This window comes from Hypanus sabinus, chromosome 4, assembly GCF_030144855.1.
Source record: "Hypanus sabinus isolate sHypSab1 chromosome 4, sHypSab1.hap1, whole genome shotgun sequence".
Lineage (NCBI taxonomy): Eukaryota > Metazoa > Chordata > Chondrichthyes > Myliobatiformes > Dasyatidae > Hypanus > Hypanus sabinus.
In genome coordinates, this window is record NC_082709.1 from 127488481 (window position 1) to 127513356 (window position 24876).

The 24876-nt window shown below is 38.8% G+C and overlaps 1 protein-coding gene across 1 annotated transcript in view; it reads left to right on the top strand.

The window, feature by feature from the left end:
* LOC132393191 (cilia- and flagella-associated protein 47-like) overlaps positions 1-24876 on the top strand; it is a 595459-nt gene that overhangs the window by 400563 nt on the left and 170020 nt on the right. The window contains exons 50-51 of the mRNA XM_059968130.1: positions 1551-1697; positions 9939-10036. Coding sequence (XP_059824113.1) covers positions 1551-1697; positions 9939-10036 — 245 coding nt within the window. The remainder of the gene's footprint in view (positions 1-1550; positions 1698-9938; positions 10037-24876) is intronic.

Sequence of the window (24876 nt, forward strand, 5' to 3'; positions counted from 1 at the left end):
GGAGGTGATAGAAGCAGATTCAATTATAATGTTTAAAAGGCTGGTACTTGGACAGGAAAAGCATGGAGAGAAACAGGCCTAATGCCAGCAAATGGGATTAGCATTGATAGGCCTCATAGTTGGTATGGACAAGATGGGCCTAAGACAGGGGTGGGCAAACTTTTTGACTTGTGGGCCACAAAGGGTTCTAAAATTTGACAGGGGGGCCAGACCAGGAGCAGATGGATGGAGTGTTTTGGTAATAAACCTCATAAGAGAAAATAAAATATCATGGGATATGTAGAAAACATGTGCTTTAATTTCAATTGAAAATGAACAAATGCATTACAACAAAATATCTGTCTTTGAAGTCCCATGGTATTTAGCTATTTATTTAAATGACTTTTAAAACACTGAAAATTAAATGAATAAAATACTGCTTTTTTTAATAGTAACAGTTATTATTTTAAAGCACTGAAAATTCTGTTATCCTTCAAGATATTATCATCATCACTCTCCTCCTGTCTGTCTTTATTTCAAAAACGGTTGGAGATGCAGGTCTACTTGTCCTGCTCCTTCTTATTCAATTGTCCCCTGTGCCAAAACTCAACAACGACCAGCACAAGGACAGAACAGTGACAGCGCGCCAGTATGCGGAGCGCATTATTTGATCTGGAGCGCATTTTTTATTTTGAGAACGTACGTGCACCTGCGCACTACTCATGTCCATCACTTAACAGAAATGACATGTAACATGTAAGGCTTATTGAAAAAAATATTTTCAAATGCATTTTTTACATAACACAACGAAGAAACTTATTTTTAATTTCAGTGGGAACAGTGTTGTTGGTCTCCCTTTTTAGCCAGCGCATCAAAGTCTGGATTTAGTTTTGTTGTGGCGATTCTCAGGATGGATCTGAGGTGTTGGTCAGTTAACTTGGATGTGTGGCTGGCTTTGTTGATGTTCATGACGCTGAACGCCTGTTCACACAAATAGGTCGAGCCGAACAAAGAGTAAAGTGCAAATGTGGAGTAATACGCTGCACCTCAACAAAGGTCAATGTGTAGTGGTGTGCTACATGCAGCGCTAAAATTACGACACGGAGTCGGTAACTGCAGTCGAAGAAAAAAACTTTATTCGAAATCCCCAGCCTCACTTTTAAGCCTCCCTCAACCTGCCCCCCGTGGCGCAGAGGCTCCAAAGCTCTGTGCTCGCAAATCCCCGCAGGCTATCTCCCTTAGCCAGAATGCTGGCTAATTGTGAGCCGACTTGGATGTGCCAGGAAATGGGTTGCCACAAATGTATATAGAGTGCGTCATCTATTGGGAAAACGCCAGAATTGCGGGGAAAAAAACGTTAACAAGGTTTATTAATATAATTTCATCAAGTTCTGTGGGCCAGATTAAAAAGCTTAACAGGCCGCATATGGCCCGCGGGCCGTAGTTTGCCCATGCCTGGCCTAAGGGGTCTGTTTCTGTGCGGCATGTTTCTATGATTTAATCAATACACTATGGAATAATTTCACCCAATAACTCCAGCTGACAGTGGATCTATTCTCTCTTTGTTTCAGGTGTAATTTCATTTGTGGCTGACGATGAAACTCTGCAACAGGACCAGCTGCCTGGCTGTAGTAGCTCAGTGGAAAAGCCTAGTGGTGAACAGTCAGTAACAAATGTGACATCAATGACATATGAAACAACTGGAGATACAAATTCTGGTCTGCTTTCATCAATTAGTAACTTACAGCTGTTGCATACTACTTGTTTCATTTTTGACAAAATTATTTATGCTTCATAATAATGGTGTTCTGCAGGGATTGGTGTTGGGATCACTTTCTTCCATGCTACATGTCAATAATCTGGATAATGGAATTGATGGCTTTGTAGCCAAGTTTGCAGACAATACAAAGATAGGTGGAGGGGTAGGTAGTGCTGAGGAAGCTTGGAGTCTGCAGAAGGATGGATAGATTAGGAAAATATGCAAAGAAGTGCAGATGGAATACAGTGAAGAGAGGCATATGGTCTTGCACTTTGGTACAAGAAATAACAGTGTACACTATCTTAATATTCAAAAATCAGAGGTGCAAATAGACTTGGGAATCCCATTGCAGGATTTGTTAAGGTTAACTTGAAGGTTGAGTCGGTAATAAGAAAGGTAAATGCAATCTAAGCATTCATTTTGAGAGGAGTAGAATATAAAAGCAAGGATGTAATGCTGACGTTATATAAAACATTGGTCAGACTCTGCTTGGAATATGGTGAGCAGTTTTGGGCCCCTTATCTAAGAAAGGATGTGCTGGCATTGGGGAGGATTCAGAGAAGGTTCATGAGAATGATCCTAGAATGGAAGGGGTAACTTATGAGGAGTGTTCTAGGCCTGTACTTGCTGGAGTTTAGAATAATGAGAGGGCACCTCATTGAAACCTGTCTAATATTGAAAGGCCTAGATAGAGTGGGCATGGAGATCTTGGCCATAGTGGAGAAGTCTAGGACTAAAGAGCACAGCCTCAGAATACAATGACGTTGCTTTAGAACAGAGATGAGGCGGAGTTTCTTTAGCCAGAAGGTGGTGAATCCTTGGAATTCATTGCCTTAGATGGCTGTGAAGGCCAAGTCATTGAATGTATTTAAAGTGGACTTTGATGGATTCTAATTAATAAGGATGTTAAAGATTACAGGGAGAAGGCAGGAGAATAGGGTTGAATGGAATAATAAATCAGTCATGATAGAACAGCAGAGAGAACTCAATGGGCTATATGGCCTAATTCTGCTCCCATGTCTTATGGTCTTAATAGTTTATCTTTTTCAAGTACTGTGGGAAAAACATGTGGGTGTGACACTGTTTAAAAAGCAGAGGAATTTTTAATTCCTCCTGCTTCAAGGCACTTCAGCCCATTTAGTGTGAAAACCAAGTGCTCAAATTTGTTTTGGAAACATTACATTTTGAAAATAAGTGAAATAAGGACCTGGACTCCATTTTGTCACTCATAGTTCAGTCCCTCCCCACATACATCCAGGATACATCCCATGCCCTCCACCTCTTCAATAACTTCCAGTTTCCCGGTCCCGACCGCTTCATTTTCACCATGGATGTCCAATCCTTATACACTTCAATTCCCCATCAAGAGGGTCTCAAAGCCCTCCGCTACTTTCTTGACAATAGACCTCACCAGTTCCCCAACACCACCACACTCCTCCAGTTGGCAGAACTGGTACTCACACTTAATAACTTCTCTTTTGGCTCTTCCCACTTTCTTCAGACCAAGGGTGTAGCTATGGGCACTCGCATGGGCCCCAGCAATGCCTTCCTCTTCATGGGTTATGTGGAACAGTCTATGCTCCAAATCTATACTGGTACTGCTCCCCAACTTTTCCTTCGCTACATTGACGACTACATTGGTGCTGCTTCCTGCACCCAAACTGAGCTCGTCAATTTCATCGACTTTCCCTCTAACTTTCACCCAGCCCTCAAATTCACTTGGTCCATCTCGGACACTTCTCTCCCCTTTCTTGATCTCTTGGTCTCCATCTCTGGAAATAGACTGTCCACTGACATCTTCTATAAACACACTGACTCACATAATTACCTCGACTATACCTCTTCCCACCCTGCCAAATGTAAAAATGCTATTCCCTATTCTCAGTTCCTCCGTCTCTGCCGCATCTGCTCCCAGGATGTGGCTTTCCATTCCAGGACATCTCAAATGTCCTCTTTCTTTAAGAATCGTGGTTTCTCTTCTGCAGTCATCAATGATGCCCTCACCTGCATTTCCTCCATTTTCCACACTTTGGCCTTTACCCCATTCTCCCATCACCACACCAGGGACCATGTTCCCTTTGTCCTCACCTACCACCCTACCAGCTTCCGGATCCAGCGTATTATCCTCCACAACTTCTGCCACCTTCAACAGGACCCCACCACTAAGCACATATTTCCCTCTCTACCCCTCTCCACTTTTCACAGCGATCATTCCCTCCGCGACTGCCTGGTCCACACATCCCTCCCCACAGATCTCTCACCTGGCACTTAACCCGGCAAGCGTAAGTGCTACACCTGTCCCTACATCTCCTCTCTTACCACCATTCAGGGCCCCAAAGGCAACTCTTCACTTGTGAGTCTGTTGGGGTCATCTATTGCATCTGGTGCTCCCAGTGCGGCCTCCTCTACATCGGCGAGACCTGATGTAGATTGGGGGACCACTTCATCGAGCACCTCCGCTCTGTCCACAACAAAAGACAGGATCTACTGGTTGCCACCCACATCAACTCTGCTTCACATTCCCATTCGGATATGTCCATACATGGCCTCCTCTACTGCCATGATGAGGCCAAACTCAGGTTGGAGGAACAACACCTCATATACCATCTGGGTAGTCTCCAGCCCCTTGGTATGAACATCGAATTCTCCAACTTCTGGTAATTCCCTCCCTCTCCCTTCCCCGATCCCACTTTCACTCTGCCTCCTCTTCCAGCTGCCTATCACCTATCTCATGATTCTGCCTTCTTCTACTACTCATAGTGCTTTCTCCTTACATTCCTTCTTCACCTTTCCTGCCTATCCCCTCCCTGCTTCCCCTCCCCCACCCCTTGATCTTTCCTCTGATTGGTTTTTCACCTGGCACCTTCCCCCCTCCTCCCACCTTCTTTATAGGGCCCCTGCCCCCTCCTCCTTCAGTCCTGAGAAAGGGTCTCGGCCCGAAGTGTTGACCACTCATTTCAATGGATGCTGCCCGACCTGCTGAGTTCCTCCAGCTTGTTTGTACGAGTGAAATAAGGAATTGTTTGAATAGTTATGTTGCCACTGACACTTCAAAAATTGTTTTCATTGCTGAACCCTTGACTAAATGATTCAAAGGCCATCAAGTTCAAAATCAAGTCAGTACAAAAGGCTTTAATTTAAAATGTTTACATCTCCCAGCCAACTAAATATGGCTGCTTATTCACTTGCAAAACAAAGTTCTATTGGTTTTAATTTCTACTTAATGCTGTAAAGATAAAACTGATACGTTTGCTACATGGGGTATTTCCTCCCATTCCATTAGTTTTGTTGGCTAGAGCAGAACAGAATACATTTAAACTGGCTTGCGGCATAGTTTAAAATAATTAAATGTGAAGCAACAGAATGTAATGTAAAACTGAGCTAGTTATGAAAGAACCCAAAGTCAGCAAATGGGCAATAGTAAGAAATTTGTTGCCTAATGTTTGCTGGATGTTCCTGAAACAAGGAGAGTGATAAGTTAGCCATTATTGTTAATTAATATCCACTGAAATCTTTTAAGAAATGTGTTAGAATGTTAAACAGTTCTACCACCAAAAACTCTAAAATCCTGTTCCACATTTCCATTTTGCCTTCGACAATAGAACGCCCATCATGTCTACAATCCAATTCCCTTACTGATTTTCCCCACATTTTTAGACCAGTGTGGAGTACCTGCGACTGCTTGAGCATTCTTCTGTATTGACCTTACTCTTTCAGGAGAGCAGAAAATATTTCCTCATGTAAGGGGTGGCAGAACTGAGGACATCTGTTTCTTATGAAATGCAATGATGCATTCTCAATTTTTGGGAAAGGACCTCTGAGAAATACTGGCAGATCTATGCTAAGCTATAAGTATCTGTGTCTGGGACTTTTGTTTGAATGCAGAGGCACTGAACTTGTTGGCTGATTTGACCAGCAATTTCTAGAATATGTTGTAGTTTTGGACATTATATCTGCCTATTAAACCTGCTTCAAATTAGACTCAGTGCAGGAACAGCAGGGAAAACAACCGCAAGAATAAACTCATTTACATTTTTAACATTATTTATTATAAATTATGTAATTATTGGTAGGTGAATTACATTCTGTAATTTTACATTTGTTAATTAAATTTTCTAATAGTTTTTGAACAGCAGACTTGTTACATCACATCCTTGTGAACTTGTCCCCTCAGCAAGTTTTTTTATATATCCATTCAAAGGATGTGGACCTCACAGACTGAAATGGCATTTAATGGCCCATCTGTAGTTGACCTTGAAGGCCATGGTGAGCTGCTTTCTTAAAACATTGCAGTCCTTGAGGTGTAGATACATCCTGAATGCTGTTCCCCAGTGACAGCTTACTGGGGAGGATATGTATTTGCTGGCACAAGAGTGAAGAGTTTTCCAGAGCATGATACTTCATTCTTATTTTTGAATTTGCATATCTTCCAATAATTGCAATTTTCACACCATGCTTTTCAACATAGTCATTGAATCACAGTCATACAGCATGGAAACAGTCCCATCATTGGCCAAGGAACACATACACAATGCTGGAAGAACTCAGCAAGCCAGGCAGCATCTATGGAAAAAAAAAGTGCAGTCATCATTTCGGGCTGTGACCCTGCAACAGCACTGGAGAAAAAAAGATGAGGAGTAGATTTAAAGGTGGGGGAGGGGTGAAGTAAAGAGATCGGAAGTTGATTGGTGAGTGAGACACCAGTCTTTAGAATGGGGAATATAATAGGAGAACACAGATGGTCATGGAAGAAAGGAAAGGGGGGGAAGGCACCAGAGGGAGGCAATGGGCAGGCAAGGAGGTGAGGTGAGAGAGGGAAAAGGGGATGGGGAATGGTGAAGGGGGAGGGGAGCATTACTAGAAGTTCGAGAAATCGTTGTTCATGCCATCAGGTTGGCGGCTACCCAGACGGCCAAACTGGTCTCTGCTAACCAAAATTTCCATCTAGGTTAGTCCCGTTTGCACTTGGCCTATGTCCTTCTAAACTTTTTTGATTCACATATTTTTCCAAGTTTCTTTTAAATGTTGTTAATGTACCTAAGATTGCCCTTCCGGTTCCTGTGAAATCTCTTCCCTCTCATTCTACATCTATGTCCTCTAATAACTGATTCTCCAACCCTGGGAATTTTCCTGATTAATGCCCCTCAATGATTTTATACATCTCTTTAAGATAACCCTTCATTCTTGCATGTTCCTAGCCTGCTCAATCTCTTTATATAACTCAGTCACTCAAATCTTTTCTGCATTCTCTTCAGCTGAATGGCATATTAACGACAGTAGGGTGACCAAAACTGAATACAATATTCCAAGTGTGGCCTCAACAACATCTTGTACAACTGCAGCATAATATCTCATCTTCTCTACACATTGACCTGACAAATGAAGGTCAGCATTCCAAAAGACTTTTTCACCACCCTGTCTACTTACACTTGTATTCCTTGGTCCTCTGATCTACAACACTTCCCATAGCTTTACCATTCATTGTGAAATTTATCTTCGCAAAATACATGTCACAATTACCCCTCACACTTAGCTGACCTAAAATTACCTTCCTCATCTGTTTCAAAGTATTGATTTCTTTGTTAAACAAACAATTTCTTCTTAAACATATTTTGTCTAGATACATAAATTCATGAAAGTAAGAGAAAATGTGTTGGATTTATTAGGGAACCCTGACAAAGCTTAACATATTCCCACCCTGGGAAGCTTCTTGTTTAAAAATGCCTTTGTTAATTTAATATACCATTATTATTTCACCCTGCAAATATTATGCAGCAAGCAAGGAAATCATAAATTTGTACCAGGAGGAAAATGATGTGATCATTTGCAGATGTTGTAGTTTCCAAGGATAAACTAGTTAAATGGACCAGCTGGTCTGTTCCTGTCCATTTTTATATCAATAAAATCAGCAATAAGTATGCATGAATTTAATTGTATGGTCATTTGGATGACTTCCTGGAGGGCTAATAATAGGAACTGGCAATTTCACAAATGGAAATAAAAAGTGATTTTTAAAATTGTGTTATAGATCAAAATAGGTGACATTTTTAAACTAGGGTGATTATCACTTTAAATACAAGAATCTTCACATCTTTCCTTTTTCACATCTACTTCTTATGGCAACCACAAAATTATAATGAGATCAATCTTTGGAAATCTTTCATTTACAAACATCATCTTGACAGCATCTATTGCTCCTATTTTGAAGATGTTTCCCAGTTCATTCTCCAAGGCTGTTTTCTGTCTAGCCTTTAATTAATCTACAGATTTAGCCTTCTTAGACAGAGCATAGTTGAACAATATTGAGCAACAAATACAAAATGTTGAAGGAATTCAGTAGGTTAGGCGGCATCTATGGACATTTCAGGCTGAGAACCTTCTTCAGGATTAGAAAGAAAGGAAGAAGATACCAAATTGAAAAGGTAGGGTGGGGTTAGGAAGGAGAACAAGATAGAAGGTCATAGGTGAAACCAGGTGGGAGGGAAAGATAAAGGGCTGGAGACAAAGAAATCTGATGAAAGAGAAGAGTGGACCATGGGAGAAGGGAAAGAAGGTGGGACACCAGGGAGAGGTGATAGGCAGGTGACAAAAAGAGGTAAGAGCCAAAGCAGGGAATAGAAGAAGAGGGAAGGGTAAGGGGAAAGGAAAAAAACACGAGAAGAAGAAATGAATATTCAGCTTGGAGGCTGCCTAGATAGAATACAAGATGTTAGCCCTCCATCTGAGAGTGGCCTCATCATGGCAGAAGAGGAGGCAATGGACCGACATGTCGCAACAGGAATAGGGATAGGAATTAAAATGATTGACCATAGGGAAATACTGCTTTTGGCAGATAAAACTCTCTCTGATGAGCTGTAAAATTCCAAGAAGTTCAGTTGCTCTGTCATTAATTTCAGATTACAGCAAGTTCCCCAAAGCTTATATTAAATTACTGGCCTATAATCCCCCATTTCTTTTCTCTCACTTTCAACCTACATTGAAACGATCCATCAAAATCTGCAATACATATCTAGTTCTGGACCATGGAGTAGCTTCATGAATGTTACCAGTGTAAACAATAGCTAAATCAGTGTGTAAGAACAAAAAGCTTAAACATTCACAATTTCTTTCAGTAGAAGACCCGAGTGAATGATCTTTCTTCACCGTATCCTGAGATTTCATTTCTGCAGTTGCCAATTTTTAATTTGAGTAGCTCAATATCTCATCAAGAAATAGCTGAAAGCACTCAACACTTTAAAAGAAAGGGATCCAACATTATCCAAATTTTAGCGCTGAAGACTTAAACTGGAAGCAGTTGCATTCTTTACCTTTAACCCAGATGTTCACCTGATAAGGTTTCCAGATATATCCAGTTCATAGGAGACAACATATCTAATCTGACCATCATTACATATAGTGCAACAATGAAATAACAAGACCCACCACATCTTCTCAAGTTCATTGAAGGAGCAACTGACCTAAAAATACTGACTTTGCATGCAAAAACTGTATTTGTAATGGGCTGACAGTTTTGATGTTTGGCAAAACTTCAGTCCAAACTTTGGCAGTAATAAAAACTACTGAATAATTTTAAGAAAATGTATTCCTCTAAATCATTAACATATGGTCATAAATCTTTATTAACATTAAACCTGAATAATTAAAATAAAACAGGAACTCATCCTTTTGCTTCCTTCTCCTTTGTCTTGCAAAACCCATTTACATTAATGAAGTCAGACTAGGTCAGTATTTGAAAGGTTATGTCCAACGTAATCATTGAGGATTGTCGGCAAGGCCATCCTTGAGGAGGCCAATGGCAGAAGGAACTTAAAATATTTAGTATATGAATCTGTTATTAAATTTGCAACCTATGCATCTTAAAGTGTAGCATTAAAAATCGTCTTCTTGTTTTCCTGTTCAAGCAGATCTGGGTCATTCAATCACATAGCATTCAACTACGAACTTATTGCAACCATCAAATCATGGAATAGATAGTCTCCACTGTATCAATTATATTGAGTTATGATTAATATACTGTATGTGTTGTAGATAAACATTTAAACTCCTTTACAGTAATATTTTTTGGTTTTGACTATCCAAAATTATTGAATGGAATCTATTGGAGTTTATTTCAAAATTTGTTGTGGAAAAATAGTGTTATTAGGATTAATAGGGTTAAATATTATTCATGAAAATAGTTTTTCTCATTTTTCATCTATAGGAGAGAAGAGCAAATTATATAGAGTCTGGTTTTATTTAGAGATTAATACTGTTCCAGCTCCATCTGAACAACGGCTTTGTGTAACCTGTGCTGTACAGGTAAGTACTATATAAAGTTTACAAGATAAAATTACTTTCAATCATGTGCAAAATGCTACATACAGGTGATATGAATGTTGTTAGAATTCAACTTGCGATAGTTCCAGTTCCATATCAAATTAATTTGCACTCAATTACAATCAGATTCATTGATATTTTAAACTACTTCAAATCAAGTGACCATAGCATTAAACTAAACTAAAGTAGTTAAAGAATAATTATGTTAACTAATTGAAAACATTAAACTGAACCAAAATATTTTAAAAATGAGTGGCCTTTCCGTTTCCTTATCTGCAGCTGAACAATATCCTTTGAAATTAATGGGGTCAGGCCTAATATGTGTGGTTGGCAAGGCACAATCACTTAATATAGTAAAGTTCAAATATTCCCAACTATTTGTTTTACGAAAAATTTTTAACATTGAAATACAATTCTAATCTCAAAATAGCTCTCATGTCTTTAGACATAATTATTACAATGTACTGGTATGAAAGTTCATTTATTTTGCTACTGCTAATTTTAGTCTGTGCTTTTTGTGAATACTGATGAGTATGGTCTCTACACACTGTAACTCAATAAAAATTTTGTTCACTACAAGTTGAATTCACTACAAATTTATTGTGCATTTTTGCTGTTAATTACCATATATTTATTTAGTCAGTGGTAGACTTTATGCTTTCTACCCATGTCAATCCATGAATATTAAGCAGCGAGTTATGCTGAACATAGCATCGGTATTACAAATTCAAATCCTACTTTTTCAAAATATTACAAGTGATTCTGGTTAATTGTGGACTGTCAAAAAATATTAAAAATGTTGAACTATTTATCACAAAAACAAACAGTCTCACTTATTTCTATGTGGGAAAGCAACTTATTATCTCTAGGTAACCTAGTCTGTTCAAGACAGTAGTCAGATATAAAATTTGTAGATCCTGAGTGATGTAGGACATCAACTGTGCTTTGTACATTCTAAGTGATCTAGAACAGAAACTGGGCAAAAAAAAGAGACTTGCATGTATTCTTATGGCATCTTGTGATAGGCAATAAAAAAACAAACAACATTAACTTTAATGTTTCTGAATCTTATGTTCATCTAGTGATCATTTCTGGATTTGGATATTTTCTGCAGGGCGGCACAAAGTTGCAGTTAATGCTCTATGTTGCTGAGTGGAATCACAAAATGCTGGAGGAGCTCAGCAGACCAGGCAACATCTATGGAAAAGAGTACAGTTGATGTTTCAGCCCGAAACTCTTTTCCATAGATGTTTCCTGGTCTGCTGAGCTCCTCCAGCATTTTGTGTGTTGCTTGAATTTCCAGCATCTGCAGATTTTCTCTTGTTTGTTATTGAGTGGAATGCAAGGATTTCCTGCAAATATATACAAATATAGAAATCCAGAAGTTATTATCACTGATTGATGTGGCACAGGAAGTTGTGTTCTGACATTGGACTTCACTTTCCTGTTTCTAAAAATGGAAATGCAGTTAGCTTTTTTTTCTGATGATGTATTTTAAAACTGCTGTAATTGGTTAGTTCTAACTTTTCCCAATGGTTAATTTCCTGTTCTATGTCCAGTAGTTGCAGAATTAAATTGGCGGATGTTTGGAAAGATGGAGGTTTGAGATCTAAGAGTGTGAGTGTATAAATAAATGACTGACAACTGGATGATGTAGAATCTGGGGAGGGTGAGGGAAGATTTCTCTTAATGATTTCCATCTGCTGGATATCCTATTCCTTGATATTTTCATCTCTCTGTTAATGATTACTGACAAAAAGATTTTGAAAGTTCAGACATTGTTTGTTTTTTTGAACCAGACAAGATATTGATCATTTATAAGTTCTGTAGAAATCAGCTTCAAAGTGTTGCACATTCTCTTAATTTTTAAGAAATTTTGATCAACAAATCACACAGGAGCATGGCGTGCTAAAAGCTTGGGAGATCTAGGCCAGATTTTCTTGAAGTATGCCCCCTTCATTAAACATGTTTGTGCATTAATTACTCATGAGGTTGATATCAGTAAATGGTTCAGTAAGGGTATTGAAGTGTTTGGACTTTTGATCCTGTCAATTTAGCACTCTAATCTACCTCATGTTGGAATCAGCTGGAACTGGATATTTTAGAAATGAGCCAGATGGTGAGAACATTCAGATGAACATTCTGTTGTAAGCAATAGATGGAAGACTATTTTAGGTGCATAAGGTTTCAAAATAAGTTAGATTACAGGAGATGTAATGACTGAAGATAGCTAATAGAGTGAAATAAGGATTGAGCAAAAGGGCAAAGAGACAGACAAATAATAATAAAAAAATTGAGATTTTACTTTCTTTGTTGTTTTGATATGAATGTGTGCACTTTTCTGTGCAAATAAAGTTGATGGTAACTTCAAACAAATATCAAATTATTTCAGCTTTTAATTATATATTACTATAGTAAATATGATTGCATCTGCAACAACTTTATAAGATTCATGGGAAGTTTCAGATGCCATTTTGCAAAGTGAACAAAAGCTATACAAACCACAATTGACAATTCACTTGTTATCTTACATTTACTGTAAATTGTAAGCACCTTTACTTATTATGAACAATGTATTATGTTGTCATCAAATGTGGCTTCAAATTGAGCATTTAGATCTGGCTCTGCACTTAAATCAGGAGAAGTAGAGTCTGTGTGGATAGAACTGAGGAAAAGTAAGGGCAAAAGGACCCAAATGGGTGTTGTCTACAGGCCACCAAACAGTACCATGGATATTGGGTGCAAGTTGAATAGGGAGTTAATATTGGCATGTGGCAAAGGTAATGTCGCAGTAGTTATGGAGGATTTCAACATGCAGGTGAACTGGGAGAATCAGGTTGGTGCTGGACCACAGGATAGGGAGTTTGTAGAGTGCCTACGGGATGCATTCTTGGAACAGCTTGTACAAGAGCTGACCAGGGACAAGACTATTCTGGATTTAGTGTTCTGTAATGAACAGCATTTGATAAGCGATCTTGCAGTAAAGGAGCCATTAGGAGGTAGTGATCATAATATGATGTTTTTATCTGCAATTTGAGAAGGATAAGGGCAGCTCGGAGGTGTCAGTGTTGCAGATGAACAGGGGAAACTATGGAGCCATGAGGAAGGAGCTGGCCAAAGTTGACTGGACAGATAGCCTAGCAGAAAAGACAGTGGAACAGCAATGGCAGGTATTCTTGGGAATAATGCACAAGGTGCAAAATCAATTCGTCCCCCAGAGAAGGAAGGATTCAAAGGGGGGAAAGGGGCCACAGTGGTTGACAAAGGAAGTCAGAGATTGCATAGCATTAAAAAAAAGGATGTATGACAGAGCTAAGGTGAGTGGGAGGACAGATGATTAGGAAGTTTTTAAGGAACAACAGAACTTAACTAAAAAGGCAATACGGGGAGAAAAAAATGAGGTACGAACACAAGCTAGCCAGGAATATAAAGGAGGATAGCAAAAGCTTTTTTAGGTATGTGAAGAGAAAGAAGATAGTTAAGAACAATGTTGGGCCCTTGAAGAATGAATTGGGTGAAATTGTTATGGGAAACAGAGAAATGGCAGAAGAATTTAATGAGTACTTTAGATCTGTTTTCACTAAGGAAGACACAAGCAATCTCCCAGATGTATGGATGGGCCAAGGACATAGGGTAACAGAGGAAATGAGACAGATTGACATTAGGAAGGAAACAGTCATGAGAGGACTGATGGGACTGAAGGCTGACAAATCCCCAGGTCCAGATGGCCTGCATCCTAGGGTACTAAAGGAGGTGGCCCTGGAAATTGCGGATGCATTGGTAATCATTTTCCAATGTTCCTTAGATTCAGGATCAGTTTCTGAGGATTGGAGAATGGCTAATGTTATCCTACTTTTTAAGAAAGGAGGGAGGGAGAAAACCGAGAACTATCGACCTGTCAGCCTGACTTCGGTGGTGGGGAAGATGCTAGAGTCCATTATTAAGGATGAAATAGTGGCCTATCTAGATAGCAGTGATAGGATTGGGCCAAGCCAGCATGGATTTACCAAGGGTAAATCATGCTTGACTAATCTGTTGGAGTTTTTCGAGGATGTAACCAGGAAGTTAGATGGGGGAGATCCAGTGGATGTAGTGTACCTCGATTTTCAGAAGGCATTTGATAAGGTCCCACATAGGAGATTGATGGGTAAAATCAAAGCTCAGGGCATCGGGGGGAAGACATTGACATGGATAGAAAACTGGTTGGCAGATAGAAAGCAAAGGGTAGCAGTGAATGGGTGTTTCTCGGAATGGCAGGGTGACTAGTGGGGTGCCACAGTGCTCAGTATTGGGACCACAGCTGTTTACAATTTACGTCAACGATTTAGATGAAGGCATTGAGAATAACATCAGCAAATTTGCTGATGATACTAAGCTGGGTGGCAGTGTGACATGTGATGAGGATGTTAGGAGAATTCAGGGTGACTTGGATAGGCTGGATAAGTGGGCAGATACTTGGCAGATGACGTTTAATGTGAATAAGTGTGAGGTTATCCACTTTGAGAGTAAGAACAGGAAGGCAGATTATTATCTGAACGGTGTAGAGTTAGGTAAGGGAGAAATACAAAGAGATCTAGGTGTCCTTGTTCATCAGTCACTGAAGGTGAATGAGCAAGTGCAGCAGGCAGTGAAGACGGCTAATGGAATGTTGGCCTTTATTACAAAGGGAATTGAGTACAAGAGCAAGGAAATCCTCTTGCATTTGTACAGAGCCCTGGTGAGACCACACCTGGAGTATTGTGTACAGTTTTGGTCTCCAGGGTTAAGGAAGGACATCCTGGCTGTAGAGGAAGTGCAGCGTAGATTCACGAGGTTAATTCCTGGGATGTCCGGACTGTCTTACGCAGAGAGGTTAGAGAGACTGGGCTTGTACACGCTGGAATTAACGAGATTGAGAGGGTATCTGATTGAAACATATAAGATTATTAAAGGATTGGACAAGATAGAGGCAGGAAATATGTTCCAGATGCTGGGAGAATCCAGTACCAGAGGGCATGGTTTGAGGATAAGGGGTAGGTCATTTAGGACAGAGTTAAGGAAAAACTTCTTCTCCCAGAGAGTTGTGGGGGTCTGGAATGCACTGCCTTGGAAGGTAGTGGAGGCCAATTCTCTGGATGCTTTCAAGAAGGAGCTAGATAGGTATCTTATGGATAGGGGAATCAAGGGATATGGGGACAAGGCAGGAACCGGGTATTGATAGTAGATGATTATCCATGATCTCAAAATGGCGGTGCAGGCTCGAAGGTCTGAATAGTCTACTTCTGCACCTATTTGTCTATTGTCTATTGTCTAAATAGGCCAAACATCAGGTCGTTCTTTACTGTCAGACCCAGGCCCAACCGCTTTGATATGCTCATGGGGCCAGGCATCGCCACCTCAGTTTGGCCCATATCCAACCTTTCTAATCTGGCCCGGTGTTTAAATCATTCAAACATTGGCTTGTTCCTCGCTCTCGGGCCCAGGCCCTGCCACCTCAACTCTGCCTCGCCTCATCTCAGTTCTACTGCTTCGAATTGGCTCCAAGTCCACTCCAGCAATGGCCAAGTATTGGCTCATCCCTTGCTCTTGGGCTCAGGGTCTGCTACCTTGATTCACACTGTATATGCCATCCTGCACCTTCCAGACTTCAGTTCACACTGCAGGGGGAGTTTCAGGCAATAGATTGCAGTGATTTTTTTTCTCTAGAAGAAGTGTGATTAATAGAGTAGTTAATAGTTTTATTTGCTGCCAGCAAGGTGTTGCTGTATTTCACTATTGCCATCTTAAGCCCGATGCAAATATTACAAATTTTGGGTTGGGGTTCAGTTTTGAAATGAGTTACCTTCTTATGCATTTCCTCTGTATGAATAACGTTGTTTTCTAGTTTCTCTTGACTCATCCTTTTAGGTTGCATATCTTTGTCCTTGAACAGTCCTCAATTCCCATGAATATCTGCTAACACCTATTTCTGAAAAACCCATGTAAATGTGAAGCCCATGTAAAAATACATAAATAATGAATTCCTTTTGTTTATTCATCAAAGTACCAGTATACGAGTTCAACTTTAATTGCCACAGAGAGAACTTGAGTATATACCAAAGAAATTCACTTTTTTGATGAATTGCTACCTTTTTTGGGTTTGATCTGGTTGAGTGTCTTATCAAGGTCTTAGGTAAAATAATAGATAGTAGTATCAATGGAGAAACAGGCCAGAGACTGTAGCAGCATCGACATGGAATAGTCATACCATGCCGTTTGCAGTATTGAGGGTTGAAATGTAATCCTGTTTGCTTTCAAGCTTGTGCTTCATCAGTAGTTGCAAATCTTGAAAATGATTGAAATCAATATACCAAGGCCACAATTAACAAAAGGAGATATTTCTCTCTTCTACATAGGCAGTCCCTCAGAACAAAGGATGACTTGCTCCCATTTCCTTTTGTAGGTTCTAAGTTCCTGATGAGGCTAGTGTGGACATAGCTGTCTCTTCTGATCTGATCCGCAGATGGATCAGAAGTGGGTGAAGAGATGGTTATGTGCAGATACTTTGTGAGGTGGTGTACTCCTTAGCCTCTTGTGTGGGGCTTGTATATGTAACCAAAGAACGGCCACAGTATTTTCCATATCGACCTTCTCCAAGTTAGTCAGTTGTGGAGGTCCTCAGGGGATATCTGCAGAGTTATTAGAGGTACAACTTGAAAGGCTGCTTTGTTATATGTAAGACACCATATGATGGGTCAATATTCCATGATTTTAGGAATACTATAAGCCGAAAAAGACTATGTAACTAATAATGAATTTAAGAAGTCTTTTCCTAGAATTTGATTGTCAGATATTGAATGGAAGTCATAATTTGGAAATTTATTACTGACTTTTTATAAAATTTGAAAGGATTTTGAGTTATTTTTACCAGTTGTTATAGTATTCTGCCATCATTCACATTAAACATTTTTAAGTATGATTCCCTGAGATGTTTCATGAGTGACCTTTCAAGGCCATTCTTTCAGAAATGATGTACTTAAAAGGTATTTTAAATGTTGATACTTTCAGTTTGCTATTTTACCAAAAACAAGTTTGACTGGAAATATGGGCTTGCTCACTGAAGCTAAATGAGCCACATAGCAGGACCAGTGTGTTTGAAACTACCAAATTGTTTCTGTGTATTTATTTCCACCACTAGGTCACTAGGTCTTGTAAGAGTGAAATTATTTGCATATTGAAGAAAGTAGGTCCAATTGAATTTTACCTTAGTCGAAGCAACAGAATACAAAAACTATTAATTTTACAGGTAATTGTGTCATGTTTGGTTAGCATCAAACATTTTTAAAAATGAAACTCATTGCAACATTGTGAATGTGAAATAGCTTTTATTTAGCAAATTTATATGAAAGTAGTCAAGGGCCAAATAATATATGTGTGTATGTACAGTATATATATTTATTTGTAAGCAATGAAATGTCACATAAATATATAATAATTAGAAATTATATATTAGCAGAAGGTGTGCAAATGTTCCATATCACACTTATTGTATCTTGTGGCAATGAAAGTGCACTAATTGTGTACCTAATTCATAAGACTTATTTCTATTATGTTTCCTGAACATCAATTGTGCAAACAACAATTTTCTACCAACATCCAAGGCATGCATTTAACATGGAGTTGATCTCTCAGAAACATTATGATTTACAAATTATGAAATATGACAAATGCAAATGATATAAAGCAAATATATATAGATGTTAGAAAATATATATAAAAGAAAGAGGGAAGACTTGAAGCTTCAGAAATGTGATTTTTGAGGAGAATGATGAAAATATCATGGAAGGACAGTATCAAATGAGGAATTGTTGCAAAATATCTGGAGTAAGAAGAGAGCTGATATTATCAATCAGTAAATGGCAGCTGGAATTTCTGGGACATGTACTGAAGAAAGAGAAAATCGAACATCTTACAGTGATAGGAAAAACAGATGGAAGAAAAAGTTGTGGTCAAGAATGCATGACATTTACATCAGGGGACGGACAGGCAAAAGTTTTGAAGACCTTATTAGATTTCCTGGATTAAAGACAGATGGAAGACCATGATCGCCCACGTGATACAACACAGCACATAATGATGGTGATGATAGATGCTAGAAAATCTGAAATTAAAACAGGAGACCACAAAAGCATTCAGTCAGATATAATCTGTGGAAAGAGAAATGGTTAATGTTTCAAGTCTTGGCTGGAACGGCTGTTTAGGTCACTGGATAGTGGTGAGGGAGGAGGTGTAAGAACAAGTGTTATACCTCCTGTAATGTTTCATGTATGACCTTCTGTGGCCATCCTCTCAGAGAAGGGATGGGTAGGGAGTGATGAGTGGGCCAGAGTGTTGTGGCAAATTATCTTTGGTTTTCTGACAGAAGCCTTTGATTCTTGATTTTGGAGACCTTCATATTGGTAAGAAGTTTTGCAGAGAGCTTTAAATTGGAGTATTAGCTTCTAGCTCCCAATTTTGTGATTTAGCTTAGTATAAAATTTCAGTCTGGAATGATGTGCAGGTATGGTAACTTACTACAGTTACGAGTTCATTTGGGTTTCAAGTCCAGTCAGCCACATAATACTTTGGACAACTTTCTTAAATAACTCAAATGAATGACTTTGAATGATTTAATATAACTCTATACAAATTCCAATTTTGGGAAGTGTGTAATTTTATTCCCTGCTGTTCAGTTTGGAAATAAATATTTTGATGTGAACTTAGTTAAAGTAAACTTCTGATTCATTTTCTGGCAAAACACAGTGGTGAGATAATGAATTTAGTGGCAGAAAAATTGCCTATCTTGTTAAATGTCTGCAGCCATAAATCAATTTGCTACTATAAATGCAAATATAACTTAGGAATCATTAAGTTAGCAAAATGGGAAGATGGTTTGTTATTATATACTGAATTATTGTACATTTGAAAATCTTTTTTTTTAAGTCTTTTAGTTTTGCTTGTATATTGATCTGCCAGTTCAAATGAGTGGAATATTTTAAACAAACCCAACTTGTCAAATTTGTATTAAAATTGAGAAGCAGAAAGTTTAAAAATTTATTTTTCATCATGTATAACAAGCAAAATACTGTAATTGTAAAAAATTGGAAGAGGATACTTTGTTTTTTTTATGTTATATTTTCTACATGTTTTGGTTCTATTTAATATGAACAAACACCAGTTCTTTAAATGTCTCTGTTAACTTTCACTTATCAAATTCTGGCATGGGAATCTCTGTTTATCATTTAATTATCCTTGTACTAAAGAATGTACAAATGTATAAAAGCAGTGCAGCCTTGCAAAAAACATTCTCAAAAATGACTCTCAAATATTTAACATACTCTGCCACTCCACCAATGCTTTTAACTTGTATGCTTTTCAGTTATATTTATTTGGATGGAAGAATGAAGATACTAAAACTCTACCAATTATATAAATTTGAAGTGTCAAATTAGCTGAAGAAGTCAAAGAAAACATTTCCATTATTGACTTAAAATATTCTCTCGGGAGATGACTCATGCAAGTTCATTTCAATAGGAGACTGTATAATGTAAAAACAAGTAAAACTGCAGATGCTGGAAACTGATGCATAAACAAAAATGTTGGAAGAATTCAGCCAGTCAAGCAGCATCCATGGAAAGATAAAGCCAGCTCACATTTTGGGTCAGTGACCCTTCCTCCAGAAGTGGGGAAAGATTGAAGGGCTTACGGTTTTCAAAATAGAGGTGGCCTCATGAGTCAAGGTAAAATGCATATGGAAATAGCTTAAGAGACATTAGGTGTTAAAGTGAACCAGCCTCCACGTATAAATTCACAAAATGCTGGAGGAAGTCAGCAGGCCAGGCAGCATCTATGGAAAAGACTATCGTTAATGTTTCAGGCCGAGATCCAGTCCTGCTGAAGGGTCTTTGCCGGAAATGTTGATTGTACTCTTTCCCATAGATGCTGCCTGGCCTGCTGAATTCTTCCAGCTTTTTGTGTGTATTGCTTGGACTTCCAGCATTGGTAGATTTTCTCTTGTTTTTGATTGGATTCCACACATAAATAATTTATTTTGGTTTATTATTTTACTGTATACTAAAATAAGCAAAGAATAAATGAATTATTTTCCACGTGCTGACAATCTGCTTGTTCAGTTCAGCTGGCAGGGATGTTTGCAGACATTTTGAAACCTCTCCCTGCTTCAGTCTGAGGTTCCCATGTACTTTAAGAAGACCACAGTTATCCCAGTTCTTAAGAAAAATAATTTATTGTGCCTTCACGACTACAGACAGACAGACATACCTCATTGATCCTGAGGGAAATTGGGTTTCGTTACAGTTGCACCAACCAAGAATAGAGTAGAAATATAGCAAAATAAAACCAGAAATAATTAAATGATAATAAGTAAATTATGCCAAGTGGAAATAAGTCCAGGACCAGCCTATTGGCTCAGGGTGTCTGACACTCCGAGGGAGGAGTTGTAAAGTTTCATGGCCACAGGCAGGAATGACTTCCTATGACGCTCAGTGTTACATTTCGGTGGAATGAGTCTCTGGCTGAATGTACTCCTGTGCCTAACCAGTACATTATGGAGTGGATGGGAGACATTGTCCAAGATGGCATGCAACCTGGACAGCATCCTCTTTTCAGACACCACCGACAGAGTCCAGTTCCACCCCCACAACATCACTGGCCTTGCGAATGAGTTTGTTGATTCTGTTGGTGTCTGCTACCCTCAGGCTGCTGCCCCAGCACACAACAGCAAACATGATAGCACTGGCCACCACAGACTTGTAGAACATCCTCAGTATTGTCTGGCAGATGTAAAAGGACCTCAGTCTCCTCAGGAAATAGAGACGGCTCTGACCCTTCTTGTAGACAGCCTCAGTGTTCTTTGACCAGTCCAGTTTATTGTCAATTCGTATCCCCAGGTACGTAATCCTCCACCATGTCCACTGACCCTTTGAATGGAAACAGGAGACACCGGTGCCTTGGCCCTCCTCAGGTCTACCACCAGCTTAGTCTTTTTCACATTAAGCTGTAGATGATTCTGCTCATACCATGTGACAAAGTTTCCCACCACAGCCCTGTACTCAGCCTCATCTCCCTTGCTGATGCATCCAACTATGGCGGAGTCATCAGAAAACTTCTGAAGATGGCAAGACTCTGTGCAGTAGTTGAAGTCCAGGTACCATCTTGTGGCTCTGAAATCTATCATCATGAAGTGCTTTGATAGGCTGGTCATGGTCCAGCCTTCTAGAGCACTTCAACCCACTATGATTTGCCTACCACCAAAACAGTTCCTTAGCAGATGTCATCTCTCTGCCCCTACAATCTGGAGTAGCTGGACAGTAAAATCACCCACACTAGACATTTGTTTATGACTACAGCTTTCTCTTCAATACCATAATTCCTAGCAAATAAATCTACAAATTCCTGGACCAAACTCAATATCACCGTTTGGAACTGGAGCCTTGAATTCCTGATCAAGAGACTTCAATCAGTAAGGATAGGCAGCAACAACTTTGCCACAAATATCCTCTTACTGGCATCCTTAACCTTCTAATTCCTATACACTCATGACTATGTGGTCAAATTGTATTCCAACCACCTACAAGTTGGTAGATGCTACCACTGTAGTGGGCTATACAGGAAGGAGATAGAGAGCCTCATGTCATGGTGTCATAACAGCAGACTTTCCCTCAATGGCAAAGGAACCCCTCCATGGACTCCATCTACACTTCTTACTGCCTTTGGTAAAACAGTCAACATAATCAGTGACCTCACCCACTCCAGACATTCCCTCTTCTTCCCCTCCCATTGGGCAGAAGGTCCAATACTTGAGAGCTCATACCATCAGGCTCAATTACAACTTTATGAGCTGTTTTAATAAGACTATTGAATGGTCCTATAGTACGAAAAGATGGAATTTTGTTTGACCTTGCAAACTACCTCATTATGACCTTGTACCTTATTGTCCACCTCATTACACTTTTCTGTAACTGCATCATTTTGTTCTGCATTTTGTTAATGTTTTATTTTGTATTATCTCAAGGGACTGTTGAAATAAATTGATTTGTATGAATGGTATGCAAGTCAAGATTTTCACTGTACCTCAGAACAATTGACAATGATAGAACAATTTACCAATCTTCAGAAATCACAGAACATTGAGTGCTTGAGAAATGTGAACTACTTACATACTTTGTTGTGAAATATGTGTACCGATACTATATAGAATAAACGATGCTGTTCTCAAAGGAGAGATAGTGGGTATATATGAACAAAGCATTGAAAATGGCAGGGTTAATAAGGTATGTGCATCATAGTTTTATGTTTTATTAATAGGAACATAGATGATCAAAACAGTGAAATCATGTTGAACCTTTATAAAACTTGGATACAGCCTTAACTGGAGTATTATGTCATTGTGTAATGATTTGATCTGAATGAACAGTAGATGAGACAAGCTTCTTATTGTATCTCAGTACATATGACAGGAAAAAACAATGCCAATTCCAGTACCAATTTCAATTTCTGGCCACTACATTATTGGTGGAATGTGAACATTTTAGATTGGATACGTGCTGTAAGTGAATGGTTCCTTGGATAAAGGACTATATTTATAAGGAAAAGGTAATTTTTTCAAATGTTTTTATTTTTGAATTAGAGAAGGCAGAGGAAGATTTGATAGAAGAATTTAAAATAATGAGGGTTATGAGCAGACTAGACTGAGAGAAGTAGTTTTCTTTGATAGGATGCTTGAGGATGAGAAGTCAATAGGTTTCAATAGGTATATTTAATGCCAGAGAAATGTATACAATATACGTTCTGAAATTCTTTTTCTTCACAAACATCCATGAAAACAGAGGAATGAATGACAGTTAAATGTTAGAACACCAAAGACCCCCCCAGCTCCTCCACCCACACATAAGCATCAAAGTGACAACCCCCTCCCCCACCAGCAAAAAAGCATTAGCACCCCCACCGAGCACTCATGTGTGCAGCAAAGCATCAATAAAGACACAGATTTGCAGTACCCCAAAGACTACACTTTCACCCAGTAATCCAATATACCACAGGCTCTGTCTCTCCCTAATAAGGGAAAATGAGGTGTCCTGTTTCACAGTGAGAGGGGGTACATAACAAAACAATTTGCTGATTTATGATGTTAAAGTCCATTGCCTCACTTCTTCTGAACTCTGTGTCCAAAGAACTTGAGTCTCTGGGCACACAGCCAGCAGCCAGCTTGCTGCTTTCGATCTTCCATTTCCCATGACACACTAGTTTTCTGAGGCAGCCCCGACCTCGACTCCACCCTCCACCAGAGCCATGAAAAACTGGCACCCTGAAGGAGTGCTAATCTTCTAGGCTGCATCCTTGGCAAATGGGAAAAAAGGCCAGTCATGAGACCCCGAAAGTGGGTCCCATTTCTGCAAAGAACCGAAGTCAACTTGTAACTCCAGGTCAGGGTCTTAAAAAAAACCCTGAAAGGGGAAAATAGAGATATTAAAGATAGAAATAGAGCTGTTTCCAAAGAAGCAAGCAAAGGAGTCACCATTAGGCACCATCATCCTCCTAAGTCACAAGGTATTGGGGAAATTAACAAAGAGAAATGGAAGGGAACATCTTTATGCAAGATATGGTTGGAATCTGAGGTACACTGTTCATGGATGTGATAGAGACAGACTCCATTGTGGATTTGAAGTAGAAATTAGGTAAATATAAGGCAAAAATGAGTGCAAGGCTATAGAGAAAAGACCAGGGAGTTGAACTAGCATGTTGCTCTGGTGGAGATTTGTACAGACAAAAAAAAGCTAAGTGGCATTTTCCTGTGCTGCTACCAATCTACAATGAAATTTTCATCATTATGATGATATTGCAATATTATTACACTGTCAGCAGTGCATTGATTTGTAAAATTACCCTTTGTTCACAAGAAGCTTTATCATGTTTATTTTCCTCAAGTACCCTTTCTGAATGGACTTTTCTAGAATACATCTGATGATAAAATGCAAGGTTAGCAATCTTATAAATTTGCAACTCCATGGATTCTTAACTTTTGATTGATAGTTAACTGGAAGTGAATCAGTGATGTATAAAGAAAGTAAGGGAAGTGTAGCAACATAAAAATTCATTACAACTGAATCAGAAAGAAGGATGCTGACATTAGAATTTTGGAATATTTTTATGATCATTTACATTCTTAAAAGTGTTGTATTTTGGTAAGCAATGGCTATTTTATCAGAAATGATAAAGTAATTTGGCTCATAGGTATAATATGTTTCAATATGTTTCCAAGAAAAAAATGTTGATTGTACCGTGTAATTTTGAACCACTTTGTCACAAGTATGTTAATGTCATCCTTATAATTTCTATATTTCTCATCCTTCTCCAGATTCATGTACTTCATGGTGAAAAAATACCTTTTGAATAATATTAAGAACTTTGAAATCATTAATTCAATTTCCTTGTGGCAGCGTTAAATCCATTTCCTTCAGTTAAACTCTATGTAATCCAATGCTTTTAAATCAATGGGATTTCACTACACAGTTATTTTTTGCTTGCAGCAGCAGATCAAGTCAAATATTTTCATTTTAGTTATATATCTCTATGTAATAGCTGAATTTAATGCAGGAAGTTTCTGATAGGTGAGCTATTCATGTAATTATTAAAACCAAAACATCTGACAGTGCAGAGCATGTCAGCTAATATCTGGAAAAAGTAGAAAAAAGTTTCAGCAATGAGTTTTTAAAGCACCTTTTGATAGAAAGAAACTTGTAAGAACAAAGCAAAACAAACAAGAAATGGAACAGTGAATATGAATAAAAGATAAAGAGATTTTA